The sequence below is a fragment of the Panthera uncia genome, chromosome F1, assembly GCF_023721935.1.
Source record: "Panthera uncia isolate 11264 chromosome F1, Puncia_PCG_1.0, whole genome shotgun sequence".
In the NCBI taxonomy this organism is placed as follows: Eukaryota; Metazoa; Chordata; class Mammalia; order Carnivora; family Felidae; genus Panthera; species Panthera uncia.
Window position 1 is genome coordinate 61,651,770 of NC_064813.1, and position 13,495 is coordinate 61,665,264.

General features: G+C 55.1%; 1 protein-coding gene across 2 annotated transcripts in view; it reads left to right on the forward strand.

Annotated features, from left to right (window-relative positions):
• Positions 1 to 6: 6 nt before the first annotated feature.
• Positions 7 to 13,495, forward strand: part of OLFML2B (olfactomedin like 2B) — a 36,802-nt gene continuing 23,313 nt past the window's right edge. For both annotated transcript variants that reach the window (XM_049635256.1, XM_049635257.1), the window contains exons 1-3: positions 7 to 349; positions 2,744 to 3,007; positions 5,264 to 5,371. In XM_049635256.1, the coding sequence (XP_049491213.1) occupies positions 173 to 349; positions 2,744 to 3,007; positions 5,264 to 5,371 (549 nt within the window). In that variant the 5' untranslated portion in view covers positions 7 to 172. The remainder of the gene's footprint in view (positions 350 to 2,743; positions 3,008 to 5,263; positions 5,372 to 13,495) is intronic.

The following is a 13,495-nucleotide window of genomic DNA, read 5'->3' on the forward strand; positions in this document are numbered from 1 at the left end:
GCGCCGGGGCTCGGGGGCGCACCCTCCCGCCGCGCTCAGCCGCGCCCAGCGTCAGCAGGCGCTCTGAGCGGCCACTCCCGGGCCGCGGCCGCGCCGCCCTCCGCCTCAGTGCCAGCCCGCAGCCCGAGCCCGCCGCTCTCCCACGGGCGCAGCCCCTCTGCCCGCGTCCCTCATGGCCAAGCCCCTGCTGCTGGTCGTCTGCGGCGCTCTGGTGGTGGCCCGGGCCCAGTGGGGGGCCAGCGTGACCCCCGCCGGCACGAGCGAGCCGCCGGACGCGCCGACGGTGGCGCCCACGGAGGACGAGACCCTGCAGAACGAGGCGGACAACCAGGAGAACGTTTTGTCGCAGGTAGGCGGCGGGCCCTGGCCACCCCCGGGCCGGGGCGCTGGGTGGGGGGGACCGGAGGTGGCCGTCGTCGCTGGCGTGCGGCCGGCCGCTGCGCCCCGTTCCCGGAGGGAGGGGCGTGCGCGGTGCCCTCCTCGCTGCGTTTCTCGGGGGACGGGACGGGTACTTCAAGGTCACCGGATCGGGAGAAAGGAGAGAAGGAAGGGAAGACTCCGTGCAGCTCCCTGGAAAGAGGGACGTAACGGATAATAATAATCCAGACCTAGTTTCTAGCTCAAGGGTTGCGAAAGTGTGGTCGTGTCTTGCCTGTGTGGCTGTTCGTGGGAATTGGAATGTGACAACAGGCGGGCACGCTGGACTGGGGCGGGCGGACGGCTGCCCCAGGGGGAAGGCACTTGATGGGCCCGGAGTGAGACACCCACCAGGGAGAAGCGGGGTCGAGACCCAGCAGCAGCTGCAGGTGTGTCGCGTGGCAGGTGGCCCCGCGAGGGGCTGGCGGACGAGACCCCGTGTGTTGGTGAAGGCAGGGTGGAAATGCAGACCCACTCACCTCTGGCGCGTGGTCAGTGGGGGGTGAGTGACAGCTGATAGGGACCGGCTTCGTCAAGTGCCCCTTTACAAAGTACTTGGCTCGCTTTATCTGACTCGATGGTCACACACGCCCTGGTTCCCCGGCTGTAGCTCCAGGTGGGTAGAGCCAGGTCTTCGACAATCTGCAGCCCAGGTGACTGGAAGGGACAGTTCTCTAGAGTGTTCCGTTCAGCATGATGACGTGTGGTGGGAGTTGCCGTCATCCTAAAGATGAGGGACGGCTGCATCTGGTGCCTTCAGTGCTGCCTGCATCTGGAGAAGCCTTTGCTCTGGGTCCTGTCTCCTTCCCGGGGGAAGAACAATCAGTTCCCCTTCCTCGGGAAGTTAGGCTACTATCTATCCCTAGAGCCACCCATAACTTCTCATTGTCCCCTAAACCGAAAGGACATGAAAACCCTTCATGTTGGGGCTCTGGAGGACCATCCAAAAGTGTTCTTGAAACCGGAGTCTGAAAGGAAGGTATCCACCCGGGGCCTCAGCGCGGGCTCCGGCAGGAATCTAGGCAGAGTCTCAGAGAGCAGACAGCCACGATTTACTGTCAGCCCCTGAGGACCGGCCGCTTCAGTCACCCTGCACTGCTACCCCTTAGCCCGCTGCACCATTCTGTATTTGACAACAGCTCTAAAGCAAATATTAGTGTTAGAAGAAACCCAGCCTTTGCAAGAAAAACATTACAAGCCTTCTACCCCCCCTCCCCCCACCCCCGACAGCATCCCAGGAACATTTCCACTCCAGCTAGGTCTGTGCCTGCCTGCCGAGGTCATTAGGCAAGTGAAGGGAACCCTTCCCGGTGCTTAGAAAGGCTTTGGGGGGCCCCGTGGCTTTGGGGATGCGGGATCTGTGCAGAGGAGGAAGGAGGCTTCCCCCGCCCCCACCCCGAGCAAGTGCCCAGAATGGTGGCTCCAGAAAGCCTGCTGCTGCTGCTGCTGTGTGATTTCCAGCCTGGGGAGGCTGGCAGGGGCCAGGGCTCAGAAGGAAATGTTTAGCATCGTAGAAGCAGCAACCGCTGCCAGTTTGCTCTCCTGGCTTTGGCCTAGGGTTTGGGTTCAGAAGCTGTTCAAGGAGCCAAGTGAATCCCTAGGCTGCGTAAACCTTACTCAGCCTGTCTTTTTCCAAACTGAAGCCATCTTTCGAGGGCCAGATCAAATACCACTTCCTCCAGGAAGTCTCCTCTGATGCTTGGCCGGAGCCCCTCTCTCCAGGTTGAGCGCCCCCTTCCCCCGACTGCCCTGCATCATCACGTCAGGGCACTTACCACCCTTTACCTGGCATGGCTGTGATCTGTGTGCCTCCTGCACGGAGAGCTCCCACGCGGGTGGGCTCTCTGGCCCGTCTGTTTACCTGGCACAGCCCCGAATGGGCATTCAGTATGTGGTCACTGAGTGAACAAGGATCAAAGCAAGTAGCCTTCAGACTGGAATATCAGCTTTCCAATCCTCCCTTTAGCCCCTTCTCCTTTTTCTTTTTTAATCTAAATCTGGATGTCCGCTAAGGCAAGGGCCGTTGGAAGAATGATGGGGCTCATTTGTTTTTTTCCTTGAAATGATGAAAGGCTAAGGCCCCCTGAGAAGCACACAGCTTTCCAAGACAAATGAAGAGAGCTGAACTCCTCGTGCCTTCAAGGAAATTTCAGAGTCAGCAAATTGTGTTCTGATGACCTCTTCTCTCCGCAGTTCAGAGTTGTCTGAGGTCTTGGGCTAGTGCAGGACATTCAACAGGGTGAATGGAGAGCCTTCCTAGGTGCTGGGCTGAGAGGCACCTGTATTTGCACACCCAGCCCTTTCTTGCTTTATCTCTGTTGTCTAGTTGCTGGGAGACTATGACAAGGTCAAGGCTGTGTCTGAGGGCTCAGACTGTCAGTGCAAGTGCGTGGTGAGACCCCTGGGCCGAGACGCCTGCCAGAGGGTCAACGAGGGGACCTCCAGGAAGGAAGACTTCTACACCGTGGAAACCATCACCTCGGGCTCGTCCTGCAAATGTGCCTGTGTCGCACCCCCGTCGGCCCTCAATCCCTGTGAGGGAGACTTTCGGCTCCAGAAGCTGCGGGCGGCAGACAGCCGGGACCTGAAGGTAGGACCTGGTGTGGGGGCGAGGCCAGGGGTGGGAGGACGCCTTCGGGACCCAGGCCTCTGGCAGAAGCTGTTGCAGGGATTGTAAGGCCTTTGAGTAAATGGGACGTGTCTTAGCCTGTAAAGGTCAGGCCCTGGCATCTGGAGTACTGTGTGTGTCCAAGGCTGGTCATGTGACAAAGCGGTCGTTCGCAATCCGGACGTCTAAAGGGGATGCTGACAGCAAAGTGTGCCTGCCTCTCCCTATGGAGCCAGGAAGGCTGGGCCTGGGAGCCACTGCCAGGCCCTGGGGCCAGAAGAACTCAGTGTTCTTCTCCCGGAGAGCTGTTGCCACGATTTACTGTCAGCCCAGCACGCACCCTAAAGAGGCGAGAGACACGGAGGGGCGAGCCCGTCAGTCCTCAGCCTGTGGGCCGGGGTGACCCAGGGTAGGAGGGGCCTGGGGCCAGCTGTGGGTCGGCATCAGACCATGATCCTGGTCCGGGGTGGTGGGGGGGGGGGGGGGGGGGGGGGGGGGGGGGGGCCGGGGCCGTGCCGGGGGGGGGGGGGGGGGGGGGCGGGGGACTTTGTCCGATCTCTGCCCTCCCCGCTTCATTGCAGGGGGGGGCGGCAGGGGGGAGCGGTGGCCTGGGCCTGGTTTTGCAGTCACACAGACTTGGGTTCAGATCGTTGCTCCGCTATTCTTTGCCGTGTAATCCTACTCAAGGTGCCTAACTGCCTTGCCCGACCTTGGTCTCCTTGAGTAGCAAATGGGGATAACAACGTCTGCTTTGGGGGGTTGCTTTGGGAACCGATGGGTGACCCTACGGAGTACTTGGCACGGTGCCTGATACGCAGTCAGGGTCAGTAGACACGCGTCCTGTTCGTGAATGACCAACGTGAAGAGCTGCCTCTGTGCCCGTGCCTGGTACGCGCTCGGTAGCTGGCGGTCACGGATGCCCTTCTCGCAGAGCGGGGGTTAGCAGGACGGTGCTTTAACATCCTGCCCCGGGATCCAGTGTGCCTCAGAGCCCCACCATCAAGCCGCTTTCTGAACCACGCAGTTACAGGATTGGACTCCTGGGGGCTTCTGGAACAGCAGCAGGCAAAATTTTCTATTGGGAGCCACTCAGAAAATCATCCCAGTGCGTGCCAACAAGATGCCTTTTGCGGCTCTCGCCCACGGTTCAGCTACTTTCCTCTGGTGGGGAGGAAGGAGGGCTTCTGAACACAAGTGTCTCATGACATGGAGTTCTTCATCTACCAGCAAGGCTGGGAGACGGGTGGGGAACAGAAATCGCAGAAGGGTGTCCAGCAGATTCTTCCAGGGACTGGTCCTCGGCAGGGAGGCCCAGTTCAAGCAGCTCTCACCTGCCCCTTTGCCTGCGCTCTGGGTGACCTGGATATCACCAGATGTTCGGCCACCGTCCTCCCAGAGTACTGGCGGGAAGGACAGCATTAAAAGCACTGAGAAGGCTCGCGCCCTACGATGGCATGCTATCGCAGAGATGGGTCATGGGGCCTCTTTTACCTCGTGGTTAGTTTAGTTGTAGTGCTGAGGGAAAACTGTTGGTATCTTCCAGGGTAGACGACGAGGTTGGGTATTTCAGGAGCACATCCTCAAGGCATCGAAGTTTATGAGCCACTTTGTTGAGTATTTACAGATCATCTCTTGTGGGCCAGGTGCTGTGCTAGAGATCTTGGGGAAACAAAGATGGGGCACCACTTTCAAGGAGCTCAGCGTCTAAGAGGAAAGACAAGCAGGCATACACCTAACAGCAGAAGAGGGGTCTAAGCGATTGGGTGAAGATGTGTAGACTTCAGTTTCACTTGTTCTTCTAGGATTCTTTTTTTTTTTTTTAATTTTTTCAATGTTTTTATTTATTTTTGAGACAGAGTGAAACAGAGCATGAGCAGGGGAGGGGCAGAGAGAGAGGGAGACACAGAATCCGAAGCAGGCCCCAGGGTCTGAGCTGTCAGCACAGAGCCCGACGCGGGGCTCGAACTCACAAACCCCAAGATCATGACCTGATCTGCAGTCGGACGCTTAACCGACTGAGCCACCCAGGCGCCCCTGGATTCTTCCATTTTCTTATCTGAGTATTGCAGGGGGCACAATACTTGCCACCTACAAAACGCCAGTTTCCAGGAGCCCCCCTCTCCGTTCCTGGCCAGTGGCCTCTCTGTTGAGCCTCCAGCTTGGGGGCTCTGACAGGAGAAGTCTCATCTTGGGCGTCACACCCCAGCCCTCGACTAACCTGCTACTCATGTTCCATAGCTTTCCACCATCATAGACATGCTGGAAGGAGCCTTCTATGGTCTGGATCTCCTGAAGCTGCATTCTGTCACTACCAAACTGGTTGGACGGATGGATAAACTGGAGGAGGTAAGGAAGATTCTGGGTTTCCGTATCTTTCTCTCCATCAGGCCCGAAAGCATATCCAACTTCCCACAATATTTTTTCAGAAAGCGTGTATCCTGACTAGACTTCACCTATCCTGTGCTTTGGGAAGAAAACATATACATAAAACACCCATTCAAACTCATGCCAAATCGTGGGCGACAAAGAATTGATGAAATATAAATGTAAATACCTTCTTTTTTCACACACAAGAACCATATAATCAATGTATTTCTTTTTTTTTTTTTTAAGTTTGTTTATTTTGAGAGAGAGAGTGTGTGTGTGCGTATGTGTGCTCAAGAGGGGGAGGGGCAGAGAGAGAAAGAATCCCAAGCAGGCCCCATGCTGTGAGTGCAGAGTCCCACACAGGGCTCGAACTCATGAACCGTGAGATCATGACCTGAGCGCACATCAAGAGCCAGATGCTTAACCCATGGAGCCATCCAGGTGTCTCCAACGTATTTCTGTTTTTACCTTGACTTGCAGGGAACTCAGAGCTAAATGAAACGTAAAAGTACAGTAAGCCTCTCCCTTCCGGTTTTAAGATGGCGGCATCTCCCTTCTGGGTGCATGCTTGTTCATTTCTTCTTCCGGTTTTGCTTTGTCATTTTAGCCGTTCTGCTTTCTGTCTCTGTACGTGTGCGTGCATTTGTGTGGTAACGCATCTCCGGTTCACGTGAGAGGAAAAAGACATGAAAACGGTTGCTGATGCATAATATTCCCCGCTGGAAAACATTCAGGCTCTTCACCCCCTGGGAGAACGGACTGATAGTGTCATTTCCACAGACAGGCATCACATGGTTATGACCGGGCTCCAGGGAGATGTGTGGCTGGCACCGTGGTTTCCAGGGGGTGGTGTGTGGGTCGGGGTGCGAGAGAGAAATCGTCACACGCCACAGTAACCTGGACACCATTCCATTGCTGTAATGCTCTAACACGTAGGTAAGTCATTTAATCACCAGAAAAGGGACATTCCCCACTCACCCTTCTTGGTCGGGAGCTTACATAGGTGTCATTGACTGGCATCCACGTCTTGAACCGATACCCGAAACGGTGACTCAAAAAATTAGGTCCGTTCAATCTTTAGAATGTTACCGTAAATGGCAAGTTTAATAACGGAATGATTAATAGACCAATATTCCTCATGAAAAAGTGGGCTTTGGGGGTGGGCTCTCGTGGAGGAGCTGGGGTTCCATGATGGCTGAAGAGCAGCCGCAGGATGTGAGAAAGGTAAGACTCTGCAGTTTGGCAGAAAGAGCGCTCGCTGGGCTGGGAGTCAGGACGGAGCGGACGCCTGTCTGTTGGCTGCTCCCAAGCGGCCGTGTCTCACCTTCCCCATCTGTAAAGTGGGAGAGGTGCCCTACATACCTTGCATGATTGCTCAGGGGATAAAAAAGTGAGCTGATCATCTTGGAAACACTTTGAAATGGTTAAACAAAACAAGGCGCTCGGGGGATGGCCAGGGAGTGAGTGGGGGCAGCATCTCTCTGCTGCTGTGTCCGAGTCGCTGGGATGCGGGTGATGAAACGTTGCCCTTGCGAAGGTTGGTTTCAGCCCCTTCCTTACACCCCAGTGTTCCCGGAAAGCGAACGCCGCTTCCTTGTCCGCCCGTCTTTAGGCTTGACTCCCCCTGTGCTGTGATGAGCGTTTTCTGACCATGGCCACCGGCCCTGGGAGGCTTGGTGGGTCCCCAGCCTTTCAGTTACCAGGTCTGATGAGAAGCGTCGGGGCCCTGGAGCCTGAGCTTCACAGACAGTTTGAGGCGGCCAACGGGACCACGCCAACCCACTCTTGCTGAGGGCACTTCCCAAGAGAAGCTGGCCTCACCTTCACTCTCTCTGTCCCCAGCATTGGCGGCTGGCATGGAGAGACTGGGAATGGTCAACGCCACCCTTCTATCGAAGGGCTTCGTGCGGGCTTGGGATTCTTTCTCCTGATTCTTTCAAATGGGCTCAAAAGAAGTTAAACCAGGACCCAAGTCGTCCTTGGAAATTGGAAAGTTCTTTAACCCTTGGCATCTAGCACCATCCAAATGTGCAATGCCCTTTCTAAAAGAGGGTTGCTTTTTTTTTTTTTTTTTTTATAGAACAGGGCCGGCAGCCGCTTCCGCTTTCACCCGGTTTTCATTCTGTCTGCAGAACAGCCTGGAGCCTGGGAAAGACAGCTCCGGGGGGAGAGCACAGTGCTCGTGAGGCCAGAGTCAGGCGCTGGGCCTCCGAGAGCTTGGTTCAAGGGCTGTGGTCTGTTTGCAGCCTGTTAGCAGCTGAGCCCTTACTGCCGGCACAGGAGAGGAGTGGATTTAGTGGGTGAATTTGGTGCAGTCCACAATAACTGGAGTTTTGCCAAAATTGATCCTAGTTCTTTCAGCGAGACTGATCTCTTTTCCTTTTTCTTTTCTTTCTTTCTTTTTTTTTTTTGAGAGTGATCTCTTTTCCTTTTTCTTTTCTTTCTTTTTTTTTTTGAGAGTGATCTCTTTTCCTTTTTTCTTTCTTTCTTTTTTTTTTGAGAGTGATCTCTTTTTTAAAACCATGGTATGTTTAGTAGCAAAAACTGGCCCTTCGTATTAATAATACTAATCCCCTATATTTATATAGCAATTATGGTTTTTAAACCACCCCGTATACATTCCGTACATTTGTCCCTGTGAGCTGGGCAGGATGTGAGGCCTGTGGAAAGTGCTAGGGAAACGTAGGCAGGAGCTCAGGCCTTCTGGCTCCTGGGCTGGGGCTCTTTCTAATCAGCCCCGTAAGTTGCTTTGAATCATTGCTATCTGCCCTGGAAGCATCAGTTTTTCCTAACCGGAGCTGAAAACAATAGCTCTTCCAAGGGAACTTCTAGGCAGAACTGTGGCTGTGTCCCAGAATTCCTGTTAAATAGGATTAGCAGGAGTGAGAGGTTCCGCACAGCAGGCAGTCCAAGGCTGCAGGGTGCTGTGGCGTGGCAGTCGTCACAGATGGGTCCGGGCCCTGGGCCCACGGAGCAGAGCACCGTCTCCCGGCATGACATCCAGCCTCTCATCTCCCGGCTGGCGCTGGCTGACTGTCTGTCTGCAGTCGGTGGAGAGGCACGGTGTTGGGTAAATGGGGAAAACACTCCTTCTGCAGCCGGGCTCTGCGGGAGGAATGGAAGTACAATCCTGCTCCTGGTCTTTGGATATTCTGGAAGCCCAAGGGGAGTGCTTCGGAGGTCAGACCGGACAAAGGGGGCAGATTGAAGGGGCGTCTTGCCCAGAGTAGGATCAGGGCCTGGCAGTGGGAGCGGGCACACGTGTGCATCCCCGCCCCTGGGATGTAGGAGGACGCAGGAAGGGAAACTCCATTTGCAGATGAAAGAGGAAGGAGAGAGAAGTTGAATCTAAACCGTTCGAGTCTCACCTTTTGGTAAAATTAACTCCGAGAGCTCTGCTTCCTGGAGCGATTTTGGTGAAGCTGTTGTTCTGAATTGTGAAAATAACACACGCATAGAAAAGTACATACATGGTGAGGGTACGGCTTAAATTATTACAAAGCCGGGCATCTGGGGGCTCAGTTGCTTAAGCGTCTGACTCTTGATTTCGGCTCAGGTCATGATCTCATGGTTTGTGAGTTAGAGCCCTGCACTGTCTGTGCGGAACCTGCTTGGGATCCTCTCTCTCTCTCTCTGTTTCTCTCTCTGCTCCTCCCCTGCTTGCATTTCTCTCTGTCTCTCTGTCTCTGTCAAAATAAATAAACTTAATAAATAAACTTAAAAAAAGATTATAAAGCAAATGCCCATGTAACTACCACCCAGCTCAGGAAGGCTCAGCGCCCCCCACATGGCCTCTCCTCACACCCCCTCCCTGAAGTGAACCTCTGTCCTGACTTTTATGTTAATCATCCTCCTTGCTTGTTTTTTTTTAAACATTTTCATTACCTAAGGATGCATCCCTAAATATACTAGTTTTGTCTGTTTTTGAACTCTAAATAAAGAGCCCTACAGAATTGTGTGTGTCGGTGTGTGCACACACGTGTGTGTTAGGCTTCTTTCACTCATTTGTGTGTTTTTTTAAGATTTTATTTTATTGTTTTTTTTTAAACATTTATTTTTTAAATATATTTGTTTATTTTCGAGAGAGAGGGAGAATGTGAGTGGGGGAGGGGCAACGAGAGAGGGGGACAGAGGATCCGAAGCAGGTTCTATCTACGCCGACAGCAGAGAGCCCTGGACGTGGGGCTCGAACTCACAAACCATGAGATCCTGACCTGAGGTGAAGTCGGACGCCCAACCGACTAAGCCAGCCAGGCGCCCCTCAATTTTGTTTTCAGTAGTTTTTAAGTAAATTCCACGCCACGCGTGGGGCTCGAACTCATGACCCAGATAGCAAGAGTTACATGCTCTACCCACTGAGCGAGCCAGGCACCCCTTGTTTTTAATAGTTACCTACGTGGTTTTGTGTCCTGTAGTTCATTTACTTTTATCGCCGTGTAGTAGTCTATTGTGTGAATGTACCACGGTTGATCACTCCGTTGTGCTGATGATGGATACGGGGTGTGTTTGCAGTTTTATAATTCACAGTAGCCCAGGAGTCTCCCTGTACATGCACGTCCCTGTCTGTGTCCCTGGCCCACACGCGTGTGCATTTCTCTGCGGTGTGTAAGTAGGAAGGGAGCTTCTGGGACGTTAGTTACGCTCATCTTCATCTGTAGGGCAGGGGGTTGCCAAGCTGTGTTCCCAAGTGATAGTTCAAGTTTACGTTCCCTCCAGCGGGGACTGAAAGTGCCACACACGTCCCCGCCAGCACCTGCTGTGGTCAGACTTTCTAGCTTTCGTCAGTTTGGAGAGTGTAGCAGAGCAGGGCCATTTCACTGTATTCCAGAAACCTAACCCCCCACACATCTTTTCTGTTTGCCTGGTGGAGGCCCGAAACCCCGCGGGCGTTCCTCGAGAACTGGTCCAGGGAGAAGTAACGTCCAAGGTGGTCAGCGGTCCAGGACCTTGGATGTGGCAGAGTAAGGCTGACCCTCTCCTGGCAGTGGCTGGGAAGGGGAAGGAGATCCAGGAGTATGAGTTACATTAGAGTCAGGGGTGCGTGGGCACAGAGAATAGGTGCCAGCAGAGGTGGGAATCGGAAGTCTAGAAGGACAATCTGTGGCTTCCAAAGGCAAACCCTGTTCATTGCGTATAGGCCCGGCAGTGACAGTGATTCCGCTGAGAAGACTTTTACCCTGAGCTCTGAGTGCACCCGGAGACCCGAAACCTCGTAGGCTGCCCAGGCCCGGGGATGGATTCTGAAGGCAGCGGGACAGAGTCATGGGGTCCTATGCCCAGTGCCAAATACTGCTTCCAGGAGCAGATTGATTATCAAAGTGGAGAAAAGGACAGAGGGACAGGTCATTAAAATAATCTCTTCTAGCATCAGGGTTTTAGTATGATTAAGTCATTCCTACACAACTTGCAGGTCTTTGTGAAGAAGTGCCCCACCCCCGCATGGCAGCAGGACACCTGTCAGTGCTCCCAAGTACTTGGATATGCGTGTGACTGTGGATACGTATGTCCACGTGTATGTGTGGGTACACAGCCCCTGCTCTTAACGCAGCTGCGTGCCTGCAAGCTGCCCGGAGTGTGCTTTCTGTTGCGGAAGCCCTGCACCTTCTGGGAGGGTGACTCGACTCTTCTTCTCCTCACACGCGTCTGCCGGGGTTTGTAAAACTTGTCCGTGAGCACAGATGGTCACCGTGGAACCTTGTGTGTTCTCCGAAGCCTTTTCCCCTGAGAGCTTTGTGTCCGAGTAAGATTTAAAATCTGTGATGCAAAAAATAAATAATAAAAATGGGGCGCCTGGGTGGCTCAGTCGGTTGAGCATCTGGCTTTGGCTCAGGTCATGATCTCGCGGTCTGTGGGTTCGAGCCCCTCGTCGGGCTCTGTGCTGACAGCTCAGAGCCTGGACCCTGCTTCGGATTCTGTGTCTCCCTCTCTCTCTGTTCCTCCCCTGCTCATGCTCTATCTCTCAAAAGTAAACATTAAAAAAATTTAAAACTCTGTGATGTAGTTACCAGACTCAGAACTGGCCTGCTCCCCAGAATGTGCCAGCACAGGCTTTGCTGAGGCTTCTTCTTCAAACCAAAGGATTCGGTGGCCTTTGTGTTTCTGGTCTGAAAGGCAAGATCACAGGAGCATTCCTGACTCGAGGGGATGTATCTTTTCATCAACTAATAGGAAAATGTAATTTTCGTCTGTGCAGGCCTGGCCGTGAGTTAGGGGAACTGTCTCTTTCTAGGCCTTCCCTCTGTGCCTGCCTTCCATGCCCTTCTAGACACCCCCAGGATTCACTGTTTTTCCTGAGCAAATCTGCTTTCGCAGTTGGTCACGTCCTGCCTCTCCTACTCTCGGAGAGAAGTGTCCCCCACCCTGTCCGACCACTGTGTTGTCATCTGTGAAAGGGGAAAGGGTTGGAGATAATATTTCTAAGATAAATTTCGGCTTTAATGTTATTTAATTCAATTACATCTGAATATGGGTTCGAGTGAATATACTCTGTCTCCTGGGCTTGTATGTACTTCAAATCGAATTTGTCTCTGTGGAAAGAAAGGTTTTCTTTCGGCTAACCAGACTAAAGTTGTGAGAGCCCGCCCTCCGTCTGCTGGCCTGGGAGCAGCTTGTAGGTGCCAGGACGTGAAGGAGCCCGTGGCTGTTTTAAAGGGGTGAGGTTGCCCCTAAAGCAAGTTCACCAGCAGAGGCCTGGGACTTCTTGTTCTTTGCTTGGTTGGCTGTCCTTCCAGGCTCTGGACTTTTGAGGGCAACCTGGGCCTGAGCCATCTCTGTTTCCGGGTCTTGGCCCCACAGCTGATGCGGGCTAGACTCGCAGCAGCTGTCTGGGGCTGGGCGGGGGGGAGTGATTGAAGGCGACAGCAGGTGGCCCCTGCACCCAGGCGGCCTGCCCAGCTCTGTCATCCGTGCTCCAGGATTGCTCCGGGTCCTGTCAGCTGGAGCACCGGCTGTTTCTAGCTGCTCTCCCCCACCAGCTCTTTCACCAGGGGCTGGAGACAGCTGTCGGCTGGGGCGGCTGTCCCAGGCCACCTGGTCCTCGCTGTGTCCTGGACGGCTCAGAGGGGGAAGGGCAGGCGAGTGACCAGGAGCCGTGAATGGGCCCCCCCACCCAGGATCCGGTCACCCCCACACTTACTTCACCCCCTCAAGGAAGGCCAGTGTCTGGGCCCTCAGGCTTGCCATCTGTATCAGGCCCTGTGTACTCCCAGCCAGCGAGCGATGGGGTCAGGTGGCCTCTTGGGATGTGGGGACACGTGCCTGCTGCATGACCCGGGGCCCAGGCTTGGCCCAGCCGCAGTCCAGCTCTGTCTCCTCCTGCAGGTGTCTGGTGCGACTCTTTAAGACCCAGCAGCCTCGGGGCCGTCCCCTTCCCTCCTGCCCAGCCCACCGAACCTTAGCTCACTTGCCCTTTCCCACCTGCCTGTCTGCTGCTGGGGTCGCAGGGGTCCCACTCCAGCTTCGCTGGGCACACCAAGTCCTACTCCGTGCCTGGCACCGTGCAGGCAGCCCCTGGTTCATTCTCCACGCCAGGCCTGCTTGGTGGGTGGGTGGGGGGGGTGGGCAGCGTCATTATTCCCAGAGCGGTCCCATCACCTGCCTTCTGGTGGCGATGGCGGTGTGGGCTGGTCCTCGGAGCCAGCACCTCCCCTCACGGCAGCGCCGTCCAGGGCTCCGGGCAGGGGGAGTGGGGCCACAGCGAGCGGCCAGAGCCCTGCGCCGTGGTGTCTCTTCCTCAGGTCCCAGCAGGTCCCAGCACCGCTGGCTCACGCTCTTGCTCAGTCTCCCCCTCGGCCCTGGCCCCTGCCCCCATCCCACCCACCTGCACCAGACCCTCCATGGCTCTGGCCAACCGCGTGCCAGCTGTGCCCCCGACTTCGCCTACACCCAGCCCCTCTCCTGGTTCCTTCCCCTGGTATCTGCGCATCTGGGTGTAGTCAGCACGGGACGCTGGTCCCCTTCGCGCCCTGGGCTCGCACCCTCCCGTGCCCGGTGCCCGACCGCGTGTCCCTCCAGCACGAGCCGCCTGCTCTGTGAGCGCCTCTCAGGTCCTTGGCTCTGCTCGGGTCTTTAAGTGCTGCACCTGGCTGTGCCCGGCCTCTGGTG